At 36.9% G+C, this 20,390-nt stretch overlaps 2 protein-coding genes across 4 annotated transcripts in view; one reads left to right on the forward strand and one right to left on the reverse strand.

Annotated features, from left to right (window-relative positions):
- Window positions 1-5,758, forward strand: part of bbs4 (Bardet-Biedl syndrome 4) — a 13,171-nt gene extending 7,413 nt beyond the window's left edge. Inside the window, exons 9-16 of the mRNA XM_052597583.1 lie at window positions 73-127; window positions 246-314; window positions 422-574; window positions 658-829; window positions 1,717-1,786; window positions 1,873-2,017; window positions 2,643-2,850; window positions 2,929-5,758. Of these exons, the coding sequence (XP_052453543.1) occupies window positions 73-127; window positions 246-314; window positions 422-574; window positions 658-829; window positions 1,717-1,786; window positions 1,873-2,017; window positions 2,643-2,850; window positions 2,929-3,083 (1,027 nt within the window). The 3' untranslated portion in view covers window positions 3,084-5,758. The remainder of the gene's footprint in view (window positions 1-72; window positions 128-245; window positions 315-421; window positions 575-657; window positions 830-1,716; window positions 1,787-1,872; window positions 2,018-2,642; window positions 2,851-2,928) is intronic.
- On the reverse strand, window positions 4,574-11,922 carry adpgk (ADP-dependent glucokinase). Of its 3 annotated transcripts, none has more exons than XM_052597585.1 (8): window positions 11,688-11,922; window positions 10,093-10,328; window positions 9,530-9,755; window positions 8,778-8,840; window positions 7,715-7,835; window positions 7,372-7,568; window positions 7,098-7,196; window positions 4,574-6,533 (listed from the first exon to the last, which is right to left on the reverse strand). In XM_052597585.1, the coding sequence occupies exons 2-8, from the start codon at window positions 10,323-10,325 to the stop codon at window positions 5,970-5,972; spliced, it is 1,503 nt and encodes a 500-aa protein (XP_052453545.1). In that variant the 5' UTR covers window positions 10,326-10,328; window positions 11,688-11,922; the 3' UTR covers window positions 4,574-5,969. The 3 variants fall into 3 exon arrangements, with proteins under 3 accessions (XP_052453545.1, XP_052453544.1, XP_052453546.1); XM_052597584.1 differs by having other exon boundaries at window positions 10,093-10,351; window positions 11,688-11,919; XM_052597586.1 differs by having other exon boundaries at window positions 4,574-6,530; window positions 10,093-10,351; window positions 11,688-11,918.
- Window positions 11,923-20,390: the final 8,468 nt, after the last annotated feature.

The following is a 20,390-nucleotide window of genomic DNA, read 5'->3' on the forward strand; positions in this document are numbered from 1 at the left end:
CTTCACATAAAGTTCATCCTTTTGATTTTGGGTTGAAATATTCCCTGTTATGTCTATCTGTGTCCTTCTCAGATTCTCTCCGGAGAACACGGAGCTGTTGACTACACTGGGACTGCTGTACATGCAGGTGTTCATCACAACATCCATCTAGACTCTCATACATACAGTTTTAGGATGCAGAACGCAGATGCAGATGTTTTAGCAGTGTGTTTGTTTACTTCTGTCTTGTGTTGTCTTCTCATTAGCTTGGGAAATACCAGAAAGCTTTTGAGCACCTCGGAAACGCTTTGACATACGACCCCAATAACTTCAAGGTGGGATAGTTTCAAGGAGTTTTGTTCTTTTGAACTTTTACTAACTGTCTCTGAAGTGTCATTAACTGTGAGTGTGTGTGTGTGTGTGTGTGTGTGTGTGTGTTCAGGCCATCCTCGCGGCCGGCAGTATGATGCAGACTCATGGAGATTATGACGTGGCCATGAATAAGTACCGTGTGGCGGCGTACTCCGTCCCTGAGAGCCCACCGCTCTGGAATAACATTGGGATGTGCTTCTTTGGCAAAAAGAAATACGTGGCTGTGAGTTAGAGACTGTCACCAGCACATTTCGTGCTTTTCTTTGACCTGTTTTACCTTTCTTCCCCGCTGTCTCTCTCCTGCAGGCCATCAGCTGTCTGAAGAGGGCAAACTATCTGTCTCCGTTTGATTGGAAGATCCTGTATAATCTGGGTTTGGTTCATCTCACCATGCAGCAGTACGCATCAGCTTTCCACTTTCTGAGCGCCGCCATCAACCTGCGGCCGCGCATGAGCGAACTCTACATGCTACTGGCCGGTAAATATATCAAAAACTACTGCTGAAGGAGTCTGACATAGTTTTATAAACATGCAACATGCTGCTTTTCTTTTTTTTACTTTTAGAAAAATTCAAAAGTGTCACTTTACATAAAAAAAAAAATACATTTTAAAAATAAAAACAATTAAAAAACACTTATTGAAAAAAGACAGTAAAAAAGTAATAAGGTATTATGTGATAATTTCGCTTTTTATTTAATTAAAAAATACATTATTATATTTATAAATATATTTTTTCAACATTTACTAAAAAAGCTCATATTTTAAATATAATATTAGCTTTTTAACTAATTAAAATAAATAATTAATGTGTAACTTTACATAAAAAATAATAATGTATTATGATATTTAAATTTATTTTGAAATTAAAAATGTAAAAAAAAAATTGTATTAAGACAATAAAGATATATATTGTACACAAAAATATACAAATTGAAATCATCCATGTATGAGCAAGTTTGCATCCTTAATTTTTTTTATTTAATTTAAAAATAAATAATTTGTTACTTCTAAAAAATAAAAATCCTTTATGCTATTAAATATATTTTAAAATTAATATTAAAAATAAATAAGGTGTTACTTTACATTAAAAATAATAATCCGATAACAACTGCTGCTGTTTGAAATAGATTTTTTTAAAGGTAAAATGTTGTATTTTTGCTATTTACTTTATTTACTTAATTCTTCACATAAAAAAATAATGCAATTATGCATGTTAATTTTTTATATATATATATATATATATATATAATTGTATTTTTTTTTTTTTTTGTAAAAGAACATTTCCTTTAAAGAACCGTGTAAATGTGAGAATCAGTATCTGTCCAGATGAACTGAATTAGATTATTTCTGCTGTGACCCTCTCAGTTGCTCTGACCAATCTGGACGACGCAGATAACGCCCGCAGGTCTTACGAGCAGGCGGTCCAGCTGGATGAGTATGTACTTCACACACTGATCTGTGCTGGTAGATCTGTAACACACAGGACTAGTTGAGTTAAAGTGAGTGTATTCTGTCTGGCAGATCGAACCTGCTGGTGAACCTGAACTTTGCGGTGTTCCTGTATAATCAGGGCGATAAGAAGGCCGCCCTGCTGCAGTTTCAAGAGATGGAGATAAAAGTCAACTCTCAGGTTGACAGTAACATTAACACTGAGTTTGACCCAGAGGTACTGAACCCTAGTCTTATTCTGACCTACATCTGTCTATCAAGACCAACACCTAGTGTTACAAAACAATCCTTCTGCTCTTTGTTTAATACAGTGACAGATAAAATTGAAACAACTTTTATTTATTATTATTATTATTATTATTAAAAACAGTATAGCCATGATGTGAGAAAACGGGAATTTTACTACTAAATGCAAAATGAAAACTTTTAAATTAAATTTTGATTTAACAGTTTTTGTTATTTTGATAAGATTATTAAATATATAATCCCCACAAACTATATTGAATCTAACAATTTAAAATCAAAATCAATATAATAAATACCATTATATTTGAGTTCTTTACCATTTAAAAATATATATAAATCTCTGCATTTATAATAATCATTTATAGTTTTGCTTAATGTAAATGTAAATATATATATATACACACACAGAAAAAAATATAAAATTATTATAATTATGAAAAATTTAACGCAACACTTTTTTTTGCCCACATTATTATTATTTTTATTAATTAATTCATCTGTTCTTCTTCATTATGTAAGTCTGGTAATTATTCAATCTGATTTTTACTAATGATGATTCACACACACACACACACACACACACTCTTTCTCAACAGCTGGTTGAAATGGCTCAGAAACTGGGCGCCGCTCTGCAGGCGGGTGAGAACCTGTACTGGAGCAAACCGGGCAAAGACAGCAAGACCAGCCAGCGGTCATCCTCCAGCAAACCCAGCAGCTCCCAGCAGCCCCTGGGCACCAACCAGGCCCTCGGTCAGGCCATGTCTTCAGCCGCAGGCTACAGCAAGAGCATGCAGATCACTGCAGGTGCTGAAGCGCTCAGCCCATCAACATCACGTCATTAACACAGATCAGTGCACCCTAACGCTCCGTCTTCCCCTCCAGAGCCCGAAGCGGACGTGAGCAGCGCCCCGTCTCCCCCTACAGTCGATCCCGGAGAGCCTGAGCCTGAGCCCGAGGACGAGGACGAGGTAGAGGAGACAGCCGAACCGGACAAACTCAAAGAGAAGAAGAGTAAACCCAAAGCAGTGGCTGAATAGAGCTCAAACTAGATCCAAGGCTGAAGAGGTTTATCAGAACTTATCAGTACACAGCGTTTATATATAGTGGAATTAGAGTTACAATGGCAGATCTTTAGATGTCTGTTTGAATGGTGCATTATATTAATGTAGACAGTTCATTTGTGTCTTTCCACCTTTAGAAAAAATAGAACTGCATAAGAAGTGTTGCATAAAAAGCATGTCCTTGTTTTGTCTTTTAACTGAATGAAATCCAATACTATTTTTTATTTAATTTTTGCTCATTTTGAGATGCTGGTTCCAGAAATAGTGCCAAGCATATCACATTTTCGCACAAAAAAATAAGAGCATTCTGGCTTTTGACAACTATTTGTAAGGTGAAGAATTATTTTATCATATCATAACCGGCAGAAAAACTGCCTCAAATACATGATTCCTGTCTTCATCTGACACAGATCACAACTGTTTGTTAAATGTTCAGCACTTTCTTACGTGTATGAATGATTGTGAATTCATTGTTTTATGATTCATCCTGATTTCAACTTTTACACTTCTTTGCAGTCTGTCGTTCAAATAATACATTTAAAAAAGAAAATATATATTTTTTGGGGGGTTATTAAAAACTTTTGGCTTGATTTTTTTTAAGTAAATTAAATAAGTAATTTAAATATTAATTAATAAAAAATAAAAGTTTTATATATATATATATATATATTTTTTTTTTTTTTTAGCATCATTAAATTGGGTAATATTTGGATTTATTTTTAAGATTCGGGTCTGTGTAATACAAAGAAACGGAGTCATTTTATATCCAGTACAGAAGTGTTTTATTTATATAAAAATATTCCATACTCAAGTTAACAGAGCTATTATTTCTAGTCTCAACATTTATGATTGAAGGACGTTTTGCCCAGTAACTCTTAAAGACTTTGTTGCATAATCACGTGTGCAAACTAGAACCCTAAAACATTTGATCTAGTCAAAATAAGTTTCATGAATGTGAACTTTCTGTTAGTTTCTCACACCACGACTCAACGTTTGCAGCATCTGAACAAGAAAACCTTTCAAGTCCCCTCTTTTGTTGGTTTGAGAAACTAACAGCATCAATAATGTAGTGTTACAGAAATACAGTACAAAACACGATCCATGAGGTTCATGATCCGAGGCATTTCTCACAGCTATTGCCTCATTCAGGAAACACAAACACAATTGTGTGAAAAGTGTTCATAAAACCATTCGTGGCTCATTTCTAAAACTGCATTAGTTAAAAAGCCTCAAAATGGGTTTAATGCTGGTTTAAGACAGATGAAAATTCACAGAGATTAATTAGTACATCTCAAATAAAACAATAAAAATCATACGTCAGAAGTGTTTGGATGGTACATGGTAACTTCATGACTCATAAGAATAAATGACAGATTCATTATGTGTAACCTTTAAAAACAGGAAGCATCATAAATCACAACAGTCGTCATTAATGCCACCTACACTACATACAGACCAAACCAGAACGAATGGGAAATATTTACCATTTCTCTTATTATATACAAATAATGCTGGCTCCAATTTACAAAAACCTACAGCTAGATTCCCATCTTGAAGAACATTAAGATTAAGACGAGAATAATGAATGGTATTTAATCATATGTGCAGTAAATGATGGCCACAATCCCGAGAGGTAAACTGATGATCTAAACTATTAACTAATATTTAGGAATTATTTTGACTTTAGATTGACCCTGGAATCATTTGTTTTTAATTTCATTATGTTAAGAGAACTTAAGGAAGCATGTTTCTGCCAGTGAATAAAAAATGAAAAGAGGTAATTGCCAGTTTACATCTCGGAATTCTGACTTTTTTTTCACAATTCCGTGTTTACATCTCGGAATTCTGACTTTTTTCAAAATTCCGTGTTTACATCTCGGAATTCTGACTTTTTTCAAAATTCCGTGTTTACATCTCGGAATTCTGACTTTTTTTCACAATTCAGTGTTTACATCTCGGAATTTTGACTTTTTTCACAATTCCATGTTTACATCTCGGAATTCTGACTTTTTTCACGATTCCGTGTTTACATCTCGGAATTCTGACTTTTTTTTTCACGATTCCGTGTTTACATCTCGGAATTCTGACTTTTTTCGTAGTTGGCAGTTTATATCTTGCAAATCCTGACTTTTTCCGCAAAACTGCGATTTTATATCACAAAATTCTGTCTTTATCTCGCAGTTCAGAGAAAAAAAGTCGCAATTACTTTTTTAGTTTTTATTCAGTGGCAGTAATATGCTTCCATAAGAACTTAATGTTACTTAGCTTAAGGGAAAAATAATGCATCACTGGATAAACCTGGTAAACCTGATGGGCTTCCGGTTCTGCTACTAATTAACATTCATAACCCAAATAAAGGAGTGTTTGGAAGTACAATGGAGATTTGGGACGTTTAAGACTCTAAAATCATTCTCTCGTTCGCTTTCATTCGTCCCAATAGCAGCTGCAGGTCTTGTACACCTGTTAACCAGAGTATGATCTCCTCTTATTATAGTTTTAAAAAAGTTCTTCCAGAAATACAAATTCTGTCATCATTTACTCACCGAAAACGGAGTTTGACTTCTGGACAATTTCTAATGTAATAAAGAAGGTCGTTTAGGTTTAAAGGTGAGCAAATTATGACAGAATGTTCATCTTTGTTTAAAGAACCTGGCTCACGTCGTCACGTTCAGTGCCGTCTTTCACAATGTGATTTTAGACAAAAGTAGCAACCAAAAAAAAAAAAACAAAGAGTGCCCTGCACCTCAAACTTGTTTTGCTCTGAAAAACATCCCTTCGTTTGATTTCCCCTAAGTCTGTTTCCCCAGCTTTAAGACCTAATGTTGAGGACATATCTTCAAAAGGATGAATGAGAGGCGTCTCTTAGAGCTCAGGCTGAGGCGTAACCTCTGAAAACAGAAGGCCTTCAGCTGAAATGGCGTCGCCCAATCCCACAGTCCTCAGAGGCTGTTTGCACACCAGGACCGGTGTGAGATGGAATGAAACGTTTCCTCTGCGCCACACGGTGACCGGTCGGGTCGGGTCCACCGTTAGACTCTTCCTCGGCTCTGAGAAGGAGCTGTAGAAGCTCAGCGGTGCCTTGAGGACCACCTTCGTGACATCTACCGCTTGCAGACCACAGGCTTGACTGCTGGCCACACGGGCGCCCGCGGCCACCGCCGCCTCCTGGTTTCCCCAGTGGCCGTCCACCGTAGCCAGGATGTGGTACGCTAGCGTGTGGAAGTGGATCCGGGTCAGGTCGGCTTCAGATTCTGGGTCCGCCCGGCCCTGCTGCTCCAGGACCCAGAGCAGGATGTCGCTGACGCGGCCCACATCGGGGATGCCGTCCCAGGAAGTGAGGTCAGCGTGAGGTCCACCTCCGGACTGAGTCAAAAACAGCAGCTCCTGTTCGTTCAGACCGATGGAGTTCACGATGGGCAAGACCTGCTAACAGAAGAGCACAGAATACCTTGTCGTTCTGCTTTGATTTGTACTAGAATTTATTTTCTTTAATTGACTGATATATACAAAGGCTACCTCATAAGATTTGAGCAATTTTCCAGTAGTTTGTGATAAGGATTAATAAGCAATTTGTTTGATTATAGAGCTGGCACTCAAAAGGTTAAATTTTTGTGTCTAAGATTCTTTTAAATATTTTTGAAACAAGTCTGTTCTGCTCACCAAAGCTGCATTTACTGTTAACAAATACAGTAAAAACAGCAATATTGTGAAGTAGTATTATAACTTAAAATAACTTAAATTATATTAAAAAAAATACTTCATTTATTTAAGAATGTAATCAATTCTATAATATTTCAGGACTGCAAATCACTCAAATAAAACTAATTGTAAAAGGATCTCAAAAAAGTGATAAAAAAAAAGTAGCATTTAAATAAAAGTAACATTGTAGCAATGGAAAACTATATGGAGTGACTTTTATAAGTAACATTTTGCCAACACTGTTGTATACCACCAACAACAATCCTTCCTTCATTAAACCTACACATTTACCTCCTGCAGGATCAGGTTCATGTAGTCTCGGTCCGTCATACTGGCCAGCTCCAGGTGGATGGGCACCTCGTTCCTCACGTCTGAGATGGCCACCACCGCCTGCAGGAAGTCAGAACACAGTGCTTGAGAACAGTGTCCAACAAACCTCAAAATACCTCCTTTACACTGTCAGAACAGCATAATACGACCTGTCAAAAGTTTCAGAACCATCCTTTTAATTCATATGTAACTACACTGACTCAGATAGGCACTTAAGGGTTTTCTGGGCTCACACCTCTTTCAGTCGTTCCTCCCAAAGGTCCCGGCCCATTCCTTCCATCATATGCAGTCCGGACAGAACCACCAGATCCGGCTGGAACTCGTCCAGACTGGCCACGAATGTCTCCAGCGTGCTCATTTCACCGTTGGACACGTCATGGGACAGGATGAAGCGGCTAGCCTGAGGAGCTCTCGAGGAACCCCACTGTTCACCTGTCAGAGAGGAACCGCTCAGAGACACAAAGACCCAACGGTACCAATGTGCCATGGAGTATATCTTATAATACTCACATTTCAAATGTGTCATGTGACAGAAATGACGTGATATGTGGATGTGGTTTTGAGTGGGTCGCTCTCACCTGACTTGTACTCCAGGATCAGGTGGAACTCATCCATCTCCTGCAGAGATTCTGGTGGGACTATGATCTGTTCATCCAGCATTTCATGAAGCTTCGGCCCCACCGGACCACATAAGAGGACCTGAGAGAAAACAGCACACTTCAGTAAACTATAATCAGGTATGAATGGGCTGCTTCTGCTCTCTAAAGAATGATCAAACTTGTTATATGAAGGAATTTTAGGACATTTTGACATAAAACCATGACCTTCCAGGACCGAAGTTGCCCATCCCTGATCTAGGATGTAGAGGAGTTTGATTCTTCATCAGATTTGGAGATATGAAGCATTCTATCATTTGCTTACTAATGGAAGTGAATGGGTGCCGTCAGAAGGAGAGTCCAAACAGCTGATAAGAACATCACAACAATCCACACTCCAGTCCATCAATTAATGACTTGAGAAGAAAAAAGCTGTGTGTTTGTAAGAAACAAATCCATCATTAAGACATTTTTAACTTCAAACCATTGCTTCCTGCTAAAATATGAGTCCACCTCTATCCTAATATTACTTTTTCCAGTGAAAAGATCATCTGGTAAGAGAGACAAATGCACTGATCAAACACCGTTTACAAGTCAAAACAGCTCTAAACAAATCTGTAAGTGGATTTTTGATGTGAGAGGACAACGGGATGGAAATTTTCACTGGAGGAAGCATTATTATGGATTGTTGACTCGTATTTTGCCCAAAAGCCAATGGTTTGGTGATGGTTTAAGGTTAAAACACCTTAATGATGGATTTGTTTCTTACAAACACACACACATAAGTACATTAATTGATGGTCTGGAGTCATATGGATTACTTGTGGTGTTTTTGGACTCTCATTCTGACGGCACCCATTCACATCCATTGGTGAGCAAGTGATGCAATGCTACATTTCTCCCAATTTGATGAAGAAAAACTCATCTTCAACTTGGGACGGCCTGAGGGTGAGTACATGTTCAGCACATTTTAATTGTCATTGGGCTGAACTGTTCCTTTAAGCGTCTAGTGAAGCCATGATGTAAGCTTGTAACAAATACTTACTACAAGTTCTGGGTTAGACGCCAGTTTCTGGCCAATAAGAGCAGCATTTCCACCAACATAAAGCTGCAAGAGACAAGAAAAAATCAGTTTTTATTCAAATTAAAATGATTTATTACAAGTGTATTTTGGAGCAAACGATTCTGTTATGTGACTCATTATATTTTTTAAATCAGACTTTTTCTGATTTAATTAAATTTCTGATTTTCTGTCAAATTACGATTGAAAGAACTTAAAAAAAAAGATTTACTAAAATGTTATAAGAAAAAAAATTGTGTTACATTATTGCATATCATTTTCATGAAAACGTGCGTATGATATAATGCATATAATTTGTCGTGAAAACAGCCTGTCATAAGACTCATGGTCCAGCCACTGTGTCTTTTAATTACCGTTGATTATGCCAAATTAAATCTGACACAGAAACTCAATTCCCCTCCGGACCCTCTCGTGTGCATTCAGATGAAACTGTCAGATCTCAAGGGCCAGATCCATTTACAGCGCATGCCAAAATTAAACTAGATATTATAGGACATATGCAGACTCAGTGCTCTATGGATGTCTGAATGGAGAGAGTCTGGATTTCACCACACTAAGGCCTGAATCAGAGCAGTCAAACTCGCTGGACAGGATTTAGTTTGCTCAGAGACCAGCTAATCTCTGTCCAGTCACCTTCTATTCATGCCCTGAGGGAAAACAATGTGGTGCAGACCACAGAACCCCCTCCTACTGTCATAAAAGACTTCATCTCGCACCTGAGCGCCGGGATATTCAGCAGCCGCCCGTGCGATCCTTTGAAAAACCTCCTTATCTGAGAAGAAGCGCTCTGCAGCAGCGCCCTTCCCCATGTAGTGGATGAAGGCCTCTTTCAGGTCCTCTTTGCCGTGTAGGACCACATGGTCTCTGCCGGATCCAGGTTCGAGAGCGAGCGCCTGCATTAGCCCCACCCCGGACACCACCACATCCACACAAGCGTTCACCCTGACAGAGGAAACAAAGGCATGATGGGAAGGGCTCTAGAACAAACACACCCGCACGTGTTCAGACCTGCTGCGTAATATGTGACCCGAATGTGAACAAAACACTGATCAGATGAATGAATTAACGAAAGCATCAAAACATAATGAAGAAACAAATGAATGCCTTAATATGAAATTACTAAAAATAAAAAATAAAAACACAAACAGACAGACAGAAACAACAGTGGAACTGAAGAATGAATGGGGAAAAATAAATAAAAATAAATAAATGAACAAACGATCATCCGAAGGAAGGGACTGATCAAATGAACAATGTGTGCTCTGTCAGGGTAACTCACCCCACTGCCACTCTCGCCCAGCGTCGGGCCGGAGCCGTGATGAGGGTCTGCCAGGCACGTGCGATGGCCTCCTCCAGCGTCGGGGGGCGGGGCTCGGAGCTGTCACTCGGCTCCATCTGCGGGAGAGATTCACTGACGTAGTTCAGCACACGGGCCGGCAGCTCCGGGTCAGTGTGGTACAGATACCCCATCCCCAACGCCAGCAGCGCCACCAGCACGGCCTTCCTCCACATGACCTCGACACACACACACACACGGCCTGTGAACACACACTCACTCATTTCATCATGGGCTCTGACTGGGGCCTCTATTTAAATGGCTTTTTCGGCATTGTAACATGTATGGTGGCAAAACTTATTTTTACTTATGTAACATGGTTATTCCATACTTTTTGGCATGTACCATTGCAATACAATGTTATTTTGGACATGTACCATGATAAATTTATGCTTTTGTGGACATGTAACATGGTAAACCCATGTATTTGAACATGTAGCATGGTAAAATCATGTTTTTGTGGACATGTAACATGGTGAAACCATGTTTTGTGGACATGTTACATCCTAAAACCATGTTTTTTATATGTAATATGGTAAACCCATGTTTTTAAACATGCATCATGGTAAATACGTTTTTTGTAAACATGCATCATGGTCAAGCCATGTTTTTGCAACATGATAAAACCATGTTTTTGTGGACATGTAACATCCTAAAACCATGTTTTTTGGACATATAACATCCTAAAACCATGTTTTTAGGACATATAACATAGTAAACCCATGATTTTGTGGACCTGTAACATGGTAAACCCGTGTATTTGAACATGCAGCATGGTAAAATCATGTTTTTGTGGACATGTAACATGTTTTGTGGACATGTGACATGGTGAAACCATGTTTTTTCAACATGTATCATGGTAGTATGTTTTTGGACATACACCATGGTCATACCATGTTTTCCGACACCTTACATATGCATAATCAAAAAACATGACATTTCCATGATACAATATTAATACCATACTTCTGGACATGTATCATGATAAGACTTTTTTTTTGGACATACTGTGGCACTATCGTGTTTTCATGACAGTGGACGTACCATAGTAATACCATGTTATGTTGTGCTCTTTCACAGGAAGTAGACTTTATATGTACCACTGAAATCAATGCTTATCTATTTATAACACTAGAGTGAGCAGTACATGATCACAGATCTCTCTCCATATATATCATCTCTGTTTGACAGGTTCATTAGACTGAAAGCTGATAATTATGCAACTTAAATCCGTAACACAGTAACATCAGCAGCAGGCTAGTGCTAACAGCCCATTTCTGCTCATGTTTGTGGCTTTAAATCAACGCGACAAATAAATTCACACATCAGACCGTGATTACCTCGTGCAAAATGGTATAGTAGCTAAAATAACATTTCTGGTTAGTAAGTTACAGGTTTGAGTGAAATCAATGAGCTAAAATGAGCTAGCCCCATAGCCAATAAACCACCACTTTACACAGCAATAAACAGGACAGTCACTTTTATCTTTAAGATAATATAATCGAAACACTCATCGAACAGATGGGCAGATCACTAACCTGACAAAAGATACTCGCAGACGACACGAAAGAGAGTGTGTATGTGGTGAAGTTGAGTTGTGTCACCCTTCTGAGATATCGCTTGAGGAAAGTCTCTCAGTTAGTGACTAGCCGCTCCACTCTTTCATGTCACGCCATCGATTAGTAAGTGTTCAAATCAAATCTTATTGGGATCAGAGATAAAATTACAAATTAAATTAAACGAAGAGCTAATTTATGTTACAAAATGCAAAAAAAAAAAAGTCCAAATGCCTGCTATTGTCAGTGTTTAACGTTGTAAATGTTTGTTGGCTTTTGTCTAACTGCAGCTAGAGCGAACCAAATGAACCAATCAGAGGCTCCGCCGAGCATCAGTGACGTAACCGGAACATTACGTTGACTGGATACACTGACGCAAAGTGAAAACATCTTTACCCGGCGCCACGTCTAAATTATTGGAGCACAGCGAGTTTTAATATATATATATAGGATACACCTTAAGCAACTCTCTCTCTCTCTCTCTATAAACTGCTTTTATTGTTTGTTTCATCTTGACCTGATTTACAACATTATCTTTAGTGAGGCTAATCAGAGTTTGTGTAGCAATTAAACTTGCTGCAACTTTTGTCAATACGTAATTACAAGTAGAGCATGACAGGTTATTTTTTTTTCAGCTTCCAAATGTATATATTTTACTGTGAACCCCAGAGACACAAACTCATTTACTTGATATGGATTTTGGATGTGTGGATGGCAATGCAGCAGTTTATAAAATAAACAAGAACACAGTCAGCAAATACTAACAGTGTTACATCAGTTTATCTCAGAGCAGTTCACTAGTGCTGGATTCTGTTCATCAGCATTTCTTCCTAAGACCCAGTACTACAGAAATGCCATATTTTCAGGACATTTTACTGTGGTTATACAATGTTTGAACAACAAATATGATAGTAGCATTAGGAATGAGTTCTCGTGTTGGTCAGCAGGGGGCGGTGTTTTCCCTTTAGTGATTGAAGTAAAGATCAAAGCAGCTCCTGACATAAATACATTTGGAGTGGATTATTAGATTTATACAACTAGAACTCTACGTATGATGACCTCCTATAATAATATCAGCGTTGTAATAAATATCTTTACCAATAAATCATTCAAGTGATCGATAAAATCTTTGCATCGACAAAACAAAGGTTCCTACAATTTGAACCGTTTTTTTTATAAATGTACACATCTCAAAATATTATTTATTACAAGTGTATCATTAAAACGACAGTGTTTTATAAAAAATAAAAAAAAAATCAAGGTCAACTTGAGTATTTTTACGGACAGTTTCGTGAGGTGAATTTGAACAGATTGAGCGCCAAAACTCACCTACAAAATTCCTACGAAAATGATCCCTTAGAAAATGGTGTAAAAAGTCATAAACTGATTGTTGGTTTAGACTACAGTTAGATTAAAACATTTTGTTAGAGGTTCTCTTTAGGGAGTGAATTTGAGAGGCAATTATGAAGCGACTCAGTGGAGCAAAACACCTTTAACAGTGGCTTCACGCTCTCTGTAAACAGGAAGGCAAGACATTGAGAATAACTCGTGTAAACAAGCAGTTTAGTGGTGGAATACTTGTGCATTTTTAAAGCAGTTATCTAAATCGGAGTAACTTAGTCAATGCACCACAGGTATGATGGGCCTACAAGTACAAGTACTTCAAGCTTGGATTTGGCAATGGAATAAAAAATAAATAATTTTGACTTTTTATCTCAAAATACAGCCTCTTTTGTCCCAATTAAGAAATAAACTCAGAATTCAAAATTTCTTGCAATTCTAAATTTTTTCCTTAAGATTCCAAGTTTATTTATCACAATTCTGTTTTGGCCGAACTGTTTTTCTCGCAATTCTAAGAAAAAGTCAGGATTGTGAAATATAAACTCAGAATTCTTTTTTTTTTTCATAACTATGAGATTATATCTCACAAATTAGACTTTTTCTCGCAATTCTGCTAAAAAAAAGTCAGGATTGCGAAATATAAACTCAGAATTCTGACTTTCTCATATGAGATTATATCTCGCAATTCTGACTGTATTCCTTGCAATTCTGATTTTATATTTCACAATTTAGACTTTTTCTCGCAATTCTGATAAAAAGTCAGAATTACAAGATATAAAGTCAGAATTCGGCCTGCCAAGCTTATATCACAATCTCACAATTCTGGATTTTTTATTTTAATTCTGAAAAAAAATCAGTAGTAATAATTCCAAGAAAAAAACTCAGAATTCAAAACTTCTTCTCGCAAATCCAAGTATATATCTCGCAATTCTGTTTAGTCTAAAACAAATTGCAAGATACTGTACAAATTCAGACCTTCATTCTCGCAGTTCCAAGTTAAATATCTCAGTTTTGACTTTACTGAACAAATTTGGAAAGAAAAATATCCAGATTGTCAGATTGGTGCAATGACCTTTTTTTTTTTTTCATTTAAATCCTGTGGCAGAAACAAGCTTCAATAACAAACACAACTTTAATCTTTATATGAATTTAACCTTTCGTATAATACAATTGTATATTCTCACCGTCATCTGACTTATTAGTCTATTTTTACTTCCCACGATGAGAAACTTCAATAGAAACATCACAGCAAGGTTTACACTTAGATGTTTAACAACTTAGAAATCCTTTAAATCTTCGGCAATCAAAGTTGAACACTTAAAACAGGGGACGCCAGCGTAGAGCACCAATTCAGTGAACTTCAACTTCCCAGAGACTCAAAGAGCTTGTATTTTACTGCAGAAGTGTTTTCACCGTCTCATCTTTGATCTCTGTGCTTTCCTGAAATATTCCTCACTAATAGTTTCGTCTCAACACATTTTTCTCTCAGGGTTGGATCTGTCGTAGGATGCCTTTGATACTGGTCTGAAAAATGCGGGGGAACGAGCGAGAATTGCCTCACAATTTAACTTATGGCAGATTAAAGGTATATCAAAGAGACTGGACGAGGCCTGGCGAAAACGATTAGCAGCAAATCTGCGGGAGGAAATGGACGGCTTAACCGATTTCATAGTGGAGTCAAGTTAGAACAGAATCAGAGATTAAAACTCACTCACTCTTTCACACACACAAACGATGGCATCTCAGCATGAGCGTATTAATAATTCATCATCGGCCTCCAGTGTTTGCCCTTGATTACGAACACTGGACCTGCTCAAACGGCCATTAATCTGGAAATAATGATCACAGAGATGCTGTCAGTTGCTGTTTGGTGGTGTTAAACACACTAAATAAGTGGCTCGTTAAAGGATTGTTTCAGACAGAAATGAATGAAAACTGTTCAAAGTTTCTGTTTACCATGTCAAGCTACAGTAAAGCATGTCAAGATTGTTATAAAATAAATACATCTACTTCTGTGTTTTGCATTTACATTCATATACGTTATTTATTTACTGAGTTTTGAGTCTCGTCTGCTGCATTTATTTGATCTTAAATGCAGTAAAAACAGTAATATTGTGAAATCATTTTCCATTTTAAAATAACCATTTTCTGTTTGAATATAAAGTAAAATGTAATTTATTCCTGTGATTAAAGCTGTATTTTCAGCATCATTAGTCCAATCTTCAGTGTCACGTGATCCTGCAGAAATCAGAATAATATGCTGATTTACAGGGATTTTAAATAGAATCATTCAATAGTTATTTCTTCATTGCAAACAATTTATTGAAAAAAAAAAAACTAACAACAATGGTGCTCTATCTTGAGATAATATGTTTTAATAAATATATGTCTTTACTGTCACTTTTAAACAATTGAATGCATCTTACTTAATAAAAGTATGTTTTTATTTTTTTATTGTATCTATGTTTCCACAAAAATAATAAGCAGCACAGAATTTTAAAATAAGAATATTAAAATATTTTTATAGTCATATTATTGTTTTTACTGTATTTTTGTTGCAGCGTATACAGTACAGACTAAAAGTTTGGAAACATTACTATTTTTAATGTTTTTGAAAGAAGTTTCTTCTGCTCATCAAGCCTGCATTTATTTGATCAAAAATACAGAAAAAAAAACAGTAATATTGTGAAATATTATTACAACTTAAAATAATAGTTTTCTATTTGAAAATACTTAAAAAAAATAATGTATTCCTGTGATGCAAAGCTGAATTTTCAGCATCATTCCTCCAGCCTTCAGTGTCACATGTAACATCAGTCGATCACATGATCATTTAGAAATCATTCTAATATTCTGATTTATTATGAGTGTTGGAAACAGTTCTGCTGTCTCATATATTTGATCAATGAAAGGTTTAAAAAGAACCGCATTTATTCAAAATAAATAAAAATTTTTAATAATATATTTTCTTTACTATCACTTTTTATCAATTTAACACACCCTTGATGAATAAAAGTATTGATTTTATATATAAAACAAATTACTGACCCCAAATTACTGACTAGTAGTGTATATTGTTATTACAAAATATTGATATTTTAAAGACATAGATTCTTTTTTTTTTTTTTATTGATCAAAGTATCTTAAAAAAGTATCACGTTCTGAAAAGAAGCAGAACTGTTTCCAACTTTGATAATGAATCATCATATTAGAATGATTTCTAAAGGATCATGTGATAATGATCCTAAAAATTCAGCTTTGCATCACAGAAATAAATGATCATTTAAAGTATAATACATTTTTACAAAATTATTTTAAATTGTAAAAATATATCACAATATTAAATTGTTTTTCTGTATTTTTGATCAAATAAATGCAGGCTTGATGAAAAAACTTCTTTCAAAACATTAAAAATAGTAATGTTTCCAAACTTTTGGTCTGTACTGTATATATTATTGCAAACTTTTGACCTCCAGTGTATATACTATATTTTTTTTTTTTTTGCATCCATTAAAGAAGAAGAAGAAAAGCAGTGTGAAAATTATTACTAACATATCCTTTTGTGTCCAACAAAAAGAAAAAAACAGAAAAAGTCATAAAGGTTTGGAACATCATAAAGGTGAGTAAATGATGACAGAAGTATTAATTTGGAGGGAACTCTTGCTGTAATCTGTGTGTTATTACAGCTCTCAGTTACCCATACGTCGCCCACTGTCCTCTTTGTCTAGTGCGAGTCTCTGTGGACTCATTAGTGACCCTCGGCCCGTCTCCTCGCTGATCTGTGTGTTAATTATATATCTCAGCGTGACGGAGACCTGGGTTGTTGCAGCTCTAACGAAGGCAAGGATATCAGCACCTTTATATGATAGGTGTGTGTGCATTAACGTGCAACGTGTGACAAATTACAACTTCATGAGGTGGGAAGACAGTGTGAAACATGCCAACAAGTCAAATAATAAATAACAGCGAGTAGCAAATCACGACTCGTGGCTATGCCTTAAATTAGCTACTGTTTGAACAGGAAATATGTCACGTTTCCCCTTTGGTCTTTGAGGACGGTCTTGGATTATGTTTGAAATGCTGGCCTGTATGATAGCAGATTGGTTTGTTTAAAGCCCAGATTGCTTTCAGCTTGGCTCACATTCAAACAGAATGTAGAATGAGGCTTCTCTGATTGCAGGTTGTTTGGTTTAATAAGTTAAACCCTTCGAGTCCTGACCTGGTGAGAGACAGATTAAAATCACATCGAGCCAGCTGTAAGCGGAAGGTCTCCATGAGGTTACGCCTCGTGTGGTGTGCTTTGAATGGTTATTCTCTTCGAGGGTATTACAGGAGACGTCCTAAATACATCTATTGAGTCTCACATGGATCTTTTCTTAAAGGAACACTTCTCCCAGAAATGAAAATCCTGTCATTATGCATTCACCCTCGTATGATCGCAGAAGGCTTGTATAATAGCACACAAGTTCCATGAACTACTGTACTTTAATGGTGTTTTCTTTTTTTCATGATGGTCACTATGAACTGTCCTCGCGTAGAAAACACTCTTTATAGAGTCTCTTTGTAAAATAACAGCATACAAGTTTGGGATGACATGTGTGAGTAAATGAGAGATTTTTTACTGAACTAGCCTTTTTTTGGCTTCTGTTATTTAATTTTCATTCTGTTTCTCCTTGAGCTCAACAAATACCAATCGGTGATATGAGAGCAGTATATGTGTGTGTAATTGAACAGATGTGTTACTTCTTTATCCTTATAAAAGCATTGGCAGTGAGATGTCCTCAAACTCTTGCTAGGCTTCTGTGTGTGTGGATCTTTAATTCACCTTCACAGATTCACACATATCCTCACGTACTGTATATTGGTTCCTTGACTCGTTCCATACTCTCAAAGAGAGAGAAAGAGAGAGAGAGAGATCTTAAAGGTTACAGGTGCACAAGATTGCGTTTTTATCTTTTCAATTGACGGCTGTTTCTTTCTCGCGTTCATCTGGGACTGGGGCGTCCCCCCAGGCGCTCTACTGAATCCAATTCATTCACAAAACACATTTTCATATTCCATCACACTGGGCTGATCGTGACATCCATTTCCATGCAGAGTGCTTTCCCCTCTTCAGACCTCTTGACGCCCCGGAGCCAGGATGTGGGGTTCACTGATGGCAAACACTCGACAAGCTCCAGCATTAGCCACAGTCTGACAGATCTGAAAATATCAGAGACAGACACGGAAGGAAGACATTCTTCATTTGAGCACAACAGGTATGAATACAGATACAGGAAATAGCTAGAACTGCTCTAACAAATACACATTCTGGAACAAAAAACACCTAAAAGATATTTCAGAGCTGCAGTAGGTAACTTTTGTAAAAATATATTTTTTTACATATTTGTTAAACCTGTCATTATGTCCTGACAGTAGAATATGAGACAGATAATCTGTGTAAAAATCAAGCTCTGGCTCCTCCCAGTGTCCTATTGCCATTTGCAGAAACCCATCGCTCCCGGTAAAAAAACAACCAATCAGAGCTGCGCTCCGTAACTTTGTTTGTGTTCAAAATGTAGAAAAAATTATATAATAAGCGAGTACACCATGAATCCATTTTCCAAACCGTGTTTTTAGCTTGTCCTGAATCACTAGGGTGCACCTATAATAAGTGTTTATATTCGGACTATTTTAGATTGCTTCGGGGGTACCGCGGCGGAGTAACCCAGTACCTTTGTGATTCTTCATAGACATAAACAGAGAGAAGTAGTTCCGGCTACAATGTTCTTCCGCAAGACGCAAGCAGTTCTGTTTATTAACCGCTAGAGCGTCAAAAGTTCCCTACCGCAGCTTTAACAAAACAGACCACGAAAAATACATTCTAGAATAGCTACAGTGAGACAAAGTCTTGAATGATTGTAACAAATACAGATGGAAATATTGTAGATTGTGACAGAGACATTCTAGAGCTGCGCTAACAAACACAACTGGAAACATCTGAGAACAGCAATGGAGACTTCATTTTCGACAAACTGCACAAAATACAGCCAGGAAAATTCTAGAATGAATGCACCTTTTTTATTTGATCTCGCTATAGGGGCTGGAAAAAAAATAATGAAAAAATAGAAATAAATTATAGAGAAACTGAAAGAATATTCGATTTGTACAAGTATTTTATTCTATTCAATTAAACTACAGAATGAAAATATTTCCACATTTTAGGAAGGGGTGTAATTAAGGGATTGTGACATAAAAATGTAATAGAACAGCAGCAACCAAAAACACAACCTCAAAAGACTTTAAGTGCCTACACAAAAACGCTGTCAGCAAAAAAAGGAGCAAGTGTGAGGTTGATATCTGTTACAAAGTATGACAGCACGCAAATGCTGTTTCCTCCTTTCCTTTCTGTCGTAGTGGCAAAGGTGGTGATTCATGGCAAACTCTGGATATAAACAAGGACTATCATGACAGCAAACTCTGCCAGAATCTCGGCTGTTTATCAAGAGCATATGTGGAGCTGAGCTACAGAAGGCCAAGGCTGACAGCGCACACATCACAGTCTATCTGAGGTTTAATTACTCTCAAAGAGCTGTGTGAAACGTCCACAACCTAACAACATAATTACACCATCATGGCTCATTTGAAGGATAACCACATGGAATGAGGAGATTATTGGTCCAGATTTGATTTGAACTTCAGACAAATTTCAGATGGGAATGTATTTAAAGGAATATTACATCCCAAAATTGAGCATTCTCTCATGCTCTTCTGTCATTCCCAGCATGCATTGACTTCTTTTGTGTGCCTCCAAAGAGATCTTTTTAAAGAATCTTCACTCAGCTTCATAGCTCATACTGACTTTACCTGACAAGCCCTAGAAATAGAAAACATCAGGACACCTCCATAAAAAGTACAGCCTACAAGTAGGTCAGTATGAGCGTAGTTGTATGTAAAAGATATGCATGACAATTTTCATAATTTTTCCAATGCATATACCAATGCATATTTTCCGAAGGTTGTTTAAGCATCTAATTCTGGCTCATCACTGAATCATTTAACCAGGATTTAAACATGAAAACATAAAATTTATTGGATTAGAATAAAACCGATTCATAATAAAGCATCTTGACAACTGTACAACACAATCAACTAATTCCACACCACTTCAGACGTCAGTGAAGAGTTGATAATTTAGCATCTGTGGAGTTAGTTGCTGTAGCAGATGGATTAGTGCTGCATCTTTAACAGCTTTCAAATTCTTTATGATCAAACGCTGTTGAATCTGATCTCTCTGAATCTTCGTCATGAATTAATCAATACTCGCCCTCCGTTTGTATCACTTGTTTTAATTATGCAGGGGTA

The sequence above is a fragment of the Carassius gibelio genome, chromosome B25, assembly GCF_023724105.1.
Source record: "Carassius gibelio isolate Cgi1373 ecotype wild population from Czech Republic chromosome B25, carGib1.2-hapl.c, whole genome shotgun sequence".
Taxonomy (NCBI): Eukaryota; Metazoa; Chordata; class Actinopteri; order Cypriniformes; family Cyprinidae; genus Carassius; species Carassius gibelio.